General features: G+C 30.5%; 1 protein-coding gene across 1 annotated transcript; it reads right to left on the bottom strand.

Moving 5' to 3' along the window:
- Positions 1-4,247: 4,247 nt before the first annotated feature.
- LOC120067585 (uncharacterized) lies at positions 4,248-7,366 on the bottom strand. The gene is made up of 6 exons (XM_039019131.2): positions 7,253-7,366; positions 6,186-6,236; positions 5,373-5,420; positions 5,123-5,266; positions 4,955-5,025; positions 4,248-4,539 (listed from the first exon to the last, which is right to left on the bottom strand). The coding sequence occupies exons 1-6, from the start codon at positions 7,320-7,322 to the stop codon at positions 4,333-4,335; spliced, it is 591 nt and encodes a 196-aa protein (XP_038875059.2). The 5' UTR covers positions 7,323-7,366; the 3' UTR covers positions 4,248-4,332.
- Between the last annotated feature and the right edge of the window lie 289 nt (positions 7,367-7,655).

Genomic DNA, 7,655 nt, shown 5'->3' with positions numbered 1-7,655 from the left:
TAGTTATCTGTATGTGACTCAAGCATGTATGTGGTGACATACAAGTGGATCATGTCTTGAGTGATAAGCAAAATGGTCTGTAGTATGTGGATATAGGAGGGAAACCTTATCTTAGTAATGCTACGGATGCGGCCCGCTTTGTGGAATGGTCACAAGTGTTGTGACTTGTCACAGATGATCTGATCCTAATCATTCGTGTTGGGGACATACGAGCAGGGGCATCCTATACAAAGAGTTTGTATAAGACCTGACCACGCAGTGTTAACGTCTCGTTATATAACACCGTTCATGAAAGAGACTTCACTTCACTAGGATGACCATAGGTAATATGACTTCCATCCTGAGTGAGTTGGGAACTCCTGCCATTGAGGGCGGTCCTTTGATTTGTATGGGTGCGAGTGGCTAGTTCGCCTATTCAAATCTACCATTTTGGGGATTCATCTGATTTGGGAGTTGGGAACTCAGCTCACTAGAATAAATTCGGGCTTTAATGTCGGTTTTAAACATTAAAACCAAGCAAAAGGTGATTTATATGACATTTCTGAAATAGTGTCGATAGAAACTTTTTCTGTCGACGTCTTCTTTGCATCGAAAGTTTCAATTTTTTTTTTTTTTTGTTAAATATAATTTATTGATTCTGATCATTTCGTCATGTGTTTTGATTCGAACTGACTCAATTCCTTTTACATCACAAGAATTATCACCAAGCAAAACTGATCCCCCATCATTTTTCTAAAAATCAATTGAGAAATCCCGACTAGGAGTCATGTGAAATGTGCACCCTAAATCCATGATCCAAGCATCTTGAATATCCCTGTTAGACATAATCAAGACCTCTACTGAATCATATCATCAGTAACATTTGCTGCACTAGATTCCTCTGCATGCTTGCTACTTAATACTTCGTTGCTCTTATTCAAAGGGCAATTTTTCTTCAAGTATCTTTCCTTATGATATACGAAACACTTTCTAACTTTCCCCTTTAATTTTGATATGGATCTCGTCTCTTTTCCTTTTCCGTTGTTTTTCTCACTTCTGCCTCTGGCCATAGGTAACTCTCCATCCTTGCGTTCCTTTCATCTCGAGGTTTTTGGTTCTCAAGGCATCCAATACTATATGCATGGATAATGAATCTCGTCCATATTTAATAGCTGCCTTAACTTCACAATACAATTCAAGCAATGAATTCAAAAGAATAACCGCTTGATTTTCATCGAATATCTTCTCATCGATGTTATTGAGATCAACTATAATCTTCTGGAATTTATCCAAGTTCTCTTCTAAGCTTTACTAGAGTTCATCTTATACCCAAAAATTTTATCTTTAGATATAATTTATTTGGCAAGGACTTAGACAAATAAATACTTTCTAATTTTTTCCATAACTCCGTTGTAGTAGTGGTCTCATCTACTACCTAAGCACTCCATCTGTACAGAATTATCGGCAAATAGGTCATCTCATCCATATCCCTTTTCTTAAATGTTGGCAAAAGGTCATTTTCGTCAAAGATTTTAGCTACTTTTCGTTGCACCAAAAGAGTCCTAATCTTTTTCCTCCTTAACCTGAAATCACCATTCCCATCAAATTTAAAGACTTCGAAATGTGTAACAACGAAGCCATTTGTCAAAATAATACCAACAACAATGTCCTGAACAAAGAATATGCCAGCACACTACCATACACCCTCTTTGGATCGAATGAAGCTCTAATACCACTCGTGAAAATTTTAAACCGAAATTAGATGGCCAAACAGAACGCATAAACAACCAGCAGAGTAAATCGAAAACAATAAAAAACAAACACAAGGATATATAATTCTTCGATCAATTTGGTCTACATTTACTTTGAGAACCAGCTTGAATTAATTTTATTACGAGCAATGAAGAATTTACGATTACAGATAATCATTAATAATTTAGTTACCCACTAATACCGAGAGATCTACGCACGACGTTGCCTCTAAAACCGAGAATAAACCGCTGAAAAATAACCCACATCCAATGCATTGCAGCCCGCCTTAGACCGGCGAACCCCTACAGCCTGACCTCTGTCCTGGTCGGACATCTCTAACAAACGCCCTGCACGCCACACCGGAGAAACCTACGCCTGCCATAATGTGGTAGATCGACGATGCATGTACGGCCGAACACCACCGGACGAGATCGCAAATCCTTCTCTCTCTCTCCGGACGCCAAACGCCAATCCACTCTCTCACTCTGCGTGTGTGTGTTCGAAAATGGCTGCCCCTCTCTCTTTTTTCACGATTTCCGGCCCTAATCATAATGAAGAATGGTTAATTACAAAAATGTCATTTGCTCATATTTACAAGAATGTCATTGGATCTTTAATTTCACTAAGACCCACTTAAATTCCTTGTTATGTGAAGATACTGATTAGATAGTACAAATTAGGTTCTTGGTCGGAATCAAAAGAATGGAAAACCAATGAAGAAAGGCCATTTTGTTGGAGATGTCGCATAGTATGATAAAAGTGTCGAAAGGAAACGAGTTTATAATCAAGTTTGGTGCAATTGTAAGCAGTGAACAAATGAGGGTATAACTGACGTGCTAAAATGCAACGAGACGAAGGTGATGTAGCCGCCATTACTGAAAACCTTCTTCGTGATAATTTGAGTTTGAATGTGTCATTGAAAGTCTCGGCCAGGATAGAGATGTCATCTATCAATTAATCCAGTTTCTTATTAATCACGAAAGTCAACATATTTTGGAAATGGGAGAAATGATCAATAATAATGGTGGGGTTTCTTCACTTTCTTTTGAAGTTTAAACAACTCTTTGCGTCGTTTTAAATTTATAAATCTTTCTATGTGTATACATATATAGGAAAATGATAGAAGGGTTTGTGGGACTGGTGATGGGTTGGGTAATTTGGCTCAAGGGGCTTCGTGAAGTGAAATTAGAAAGGGAGATTATTATGAAGAATATCTATAAATAATTTAAATTCAGGCTTGAAATCTCATTAAATCTTAACAAAGATTTCTATAATAGAGTCTAAATTAGTACAAATCTTAATGTACAAGGACTAAATTATTACGTAGTCAATGATGAACACTTCTTGACTGATAAATATGATTTATGAATGATAACTTTAGTAAATGTATTGCATTAGTAATTATAATCAGACACTTATTCAAAATTCATTAAAGTACAAATTAGTTTACCAATATTCTATTGATGCTTATAAAAATTTAATCTCCATCAATATCAGAAGTATATCAACATTTTTTCTAAATAAAATTTTAAGTATAACATCGGTGTTTTAGTATTATAACAACATTAACTCAAAATTTAATTTCAAGTATAAAAGTTGGTATATCATTAATATATTAGTATCTTTTAAAGATATACTTTTGAAGTATATCAATTGTATATCAACACACATTTTCAATATTCAATTTCAAGTGTAATATTGGTATACCATAGTTTATCAATATTCATTAAAAAATGGTTACTAACGTAATGGATTGAAACAATATAAGCTGATTATGACGTTCTAAAGAGGTAATATTATATGACAGGCGATAAAAATTGAAATTGAGTCCTTGAAAAATAGTCAATGATCAAACACTTCTTGAACAAATATGATTTATGAATGATAAATATAACTTACATGCTTTGCGTTTAATATATTAGTCAAATGATATACCAAATATAAAGTATATAGATGGTTGATATACTAAATATAAAGTACATCAAATACACTATCGATATACATATTAATATACCAATAAAAGTAAATTTGGGTTAATAAAAATAGTAATATGCTTTTATACATATTTCTTTTGCTATATTTTCAAAATTTGAAAAATCATTGTTATATTTGTAAATTTAATCATGTTTCTTTTTTAAAGCCTGAAGCCAATGCATGTTTGAATAAAGCCATGGTTCACATGGGTTACCTATAGGGTTAAAAAAAATTTGGAACACTCTCATACATGATATCATGAAAGTAGTCATTTCGAAACGAGTGAAAGGAATCAAAATATTTTTGTACAAACCTACATAGCCTTCATCTTAGAGTTCTTCGAGCCTCTAATGATTTTTGAATGCAAATCTAACAACGTTACTGTAAATATTTAGAAGTCATTATTGATAACAGTATTTTTTAGGATTTCTGAAATATTATACTTGTTTTCGCACAATTTCATAGTTCTATGGACAAAATCTAGTGGAAGAATTTCATCCATAGGATTTAATGTTTAATAATTAAATTGAGACAACCACATATAATAGCATCTAATTTTTTAGTATTGGGATAAAAAGAACATCAAATATTGTCAACATATACTTGTAGACTATAGAGTCTCCATTATCATTTCCTTGGACGAAAATAGGCCAAATATCGAGCATACAATCCTAAAGGGGCAGCGATTACACCTTTAAGGGAATTATTTGATTTGAATAACCAAACCCTTTTAGATCGTCCTACAAATTTGTAAAATAATTCCGTTGGTTGGAGAGTGATTGCAAAAATAAGTTTATTACTTCCTTCGATACCTCCAAAAATACAGTGGTTTTCCTACATAACATTACCAAACACAACATTTAGTTTTAAATCTTAGCAAATTAAATATCAATGTATACTCTAAACATTCGTTAAACAAAATCATGATAGGCTTATAATCCGATTTGAAGAAATCTCTGCACATATTAAGAATTGATGATGAACAATTTCAAGGTAATTTTAATAGAAAGTCTAAATTGATTCCCTTATGATAATTAAGAGTTTAATTGATACAAGTAAATTGATACACTTAATAAAATTTAAAATTTAAATCTTGATTGTTTAAATTGATACATCCTAAGTAATTTAGTATTACAAATTAATATTTTTCTTAAATCTTATTTTCAACAAGAATTAAATTAGTCTTATATATCCTATTTCAAACATACAGTCTACAATTAATCAATTTTTAACAGCAAAATATATATACCTCTTGAGTTAGAATAATTGTTGTTCTTCCATAAGAGAACTTAACTTGTGAACTTGATATAGTGACAAGAACTGCAACAAATGACAAGAAGATCACATTACAGTAAATATCTTTCAAAATAGTACGTGAAGGGAAGAATTGTTAAGTTATAATTATATTATTAATTACCATTATCAAAATTACTAAACCCTGTGATAATGTTTATGAAGTCTTGTGATTCAATGGAGACAAATTTTGCAAAATCAAATTCGAGAACATCGTCCATACTACCAGTCGAAGCACAAAATGGTAGATCCATTCTCGTAATAGTTCCTGAAATAAAGATTCTAATTTGAAATAATCTCTTGAACATATATTAAAGAATTAATTGAAATAGCTCAAGTTATTAAGCTGAGTTGAAAAGATAGATATTACGAACTTCTTTCATGATTAATAATGATGCGGATTGCAATCCGATCTAGGTACCCTGAAAATAGATGGTCAATAAATAAAAACGGATCAAAATTTTAGACTTCATTTAATAATCATTACGTCTACAAACATTTTTCTATCTGTATATGATTTGCTTTGTTGTCTACTTTATTCTCGAGTTTATTTTCAAACCAAGTCAAATTTTGAAAACTAAGACCTCGGATTGTAATCATTTCGTTTTTTGTTTTTAGTTTTTGAAAACTAACCCTATTTCCTTCCAATTTCTTGGTTGATTTCTTAACTAAATTTAAAAAACAATAACAAATTTTTAGAAGCTATATATATATATATTGTTTTTAAATTCTGACTTGATTTTTTAAACAATTGGTAAAAAATAGATAAAATAAAATAAAAATTGTATCATGACCAAGAAGTTGTATGGAATGAAACATAATTATGAAAAAATAAAAAAATTCAAATGATTATCAAAACAGGGTCGTTCTAGTTGTTTTATCTTTTATTTTTGAAATTTTAATTTATGTACACTATTTTCACCTGTAAGTTCCATTTTTTAGTTGACCAAATTTCACCAATGTTATCAAGAACCAAGTAAATTTTGTAAACCAAAAAAGTATCCAATTCTTTCACAAAGTTGTTTCAGTAAAGACTAAGAATTCAATGTGTTTTTAAGAAATGTAATATATATATATATATATATATTTTAAAACCATTATTATCAAATTCAGGATTGTTATTTCAAAACTATGAACATAATAAAGAATGAATAATCGAAAATGAATCAAAGATAGATATTACAAACCATCAGGATGGATGTTAAGCAACCCACGGATCATATTTCGAGCTTCATATCCTGAATGAATAAAAATGGATGAAATTTTGAATGGCAACAAAATTTAAGATCTAGTTCACTTTTATGAATTCGTTAAAAACTTAATGTTTGCCCATAATTTATTTTTTTTTTAGTTTTCTTATTTTGAAATTAACCTTATAAACACTTTGTATATTTATTGATATCTTATCATCTATTTTCTTTTAGTAATGTTTTTAAATATCAAAACAAAATTTGATAATTAAAAAAAAATATGAAAATGAAAACCATGATAAAGAAGTGGTAAACAAGGGCATACTTTTCAAAAATAAAAATAGAATCCAAGAACATGCCCAAATACTTATTACCTCTCGAGTTGTATCGAAAACCAAATCTTTAAGAAAATAGGATCGTCTTAGTATTTTATTCCTTTCTCTTCTTTTTTTTTTTTTTTTTTTTTTTGAAGTTTAATCTTATGCCAATTTCATTGGTTTGTTAATCAATTTTCAACCATGTTTCGAAGAATCAAGATAAATTTGAAAACGAAAAAAAAAAAAAGAAAAAAGGAATTCAAACGTCTATTCAAGAAAGACAAAAAATTAGATATTTCACAATCATTACTAAGGAACCTAAAAGAAAGATAATATTCTCATTTCAAATGTATGAACATAATAAAACAGGAAGAATCGAACCTGAATCAAGAAAAGGAAAACAGTAACAAAGAAAAACAAGCATAGTTTTAAAAAGTAATATAAACGAAATTGAAATTTTGTCAACAAAATTTGGCTTATGAAGCCTTCTTCCATCCATAAGAAACTTGTTTTGTCAACAAAATTTCACCAAAATTTTCAAGAACCAAATAAAATTTGGAAAACTAAAAAGAAAAGTATTTTTCAAAAGACTTGTTCTAAGAAAAGACTGAGATCAATTCAATGTCTCATTGAACAATGTGAAAATCAAGAGTAACATAAATTTCTAAATAAAATTAAGATAAGATTCTCGTTTGAAAGATATGAAGATAATAATTAAAGAAGAAAGAATAGAAAAAGAGTACAAACCAGGTTCTTGGTTTGAATCAAAAAAAGCGAAAGCCATAGTAGAGAAGCCATTTTGTTGGATATGTCGCATAGTTTGATAAAAGTGTTTGATGGGAACTCGTTTATAATCAAGTTTGGTGCAATAGTATGTAGCGAAGAAACGAGGGGATAATTGTAGTGCTAAAATGCAACGAGACGAAGGTGATGTAGCCGCCATTATAGAAAATCTTGTCGGTGATAATTTGAGTTGGAATGTGTTATTGAAAGTCTCGGCTAGTATAGAGACGTCATCTATCCATTCATCCACTTTGTTATTAATCACGAAAGTCAACATATTTTGGAAATGGGAGAAATGATCAATAATAATGGTGGGGTTTCTTCACTTTCTTTTTAAATTTAAACAACTCTTTGCTTCGTTTTAAGT

This window comes from Benincasa hispida, chromosome 12 (assembly GCF_027475165.1).
Source record: "Benincasa hispida cultivar pf3 chromosome 12, pf3_genome.v1.1, whole genome shotgun sequence".
NCBI classification, from domain to species: Eukaryota; Viridiplantae; Streptophyta; class Magnoliopsida; order Cucurbitales; family Cucurbitaceae; genus Benincasa; species Benincasa hispida.
The sequence above is the reverse complement of the archived record's forward strand: the minus strand, read 5'-3'. Positions and strand labels throughout refer to the sequence as shown.

Bases quoted from the DNA above. Each gene is read 5' to 3' on its own strand.
- LOC120067585 (XM_039019131.2), bottom strand. From the start codon at position 7,322: ATGCGACATATCCAACAAAATGGCTTCTCTACTATGGCTTTCGCTTTT. The intron at 5,267-5,372 runs GTTCGTAATATC...TCTTTATTTCAG, and splicing joins CATTATTAATCATGAAAGAA to GAACTATTACGAGAATGGAT. The intron at 4,540-4,954 runs GTATATATATTT...AATGTTATGTAG, and splicing joins CAATTATTCTAACTCAAGAG to GAAAACCACTGTATTTTTGG.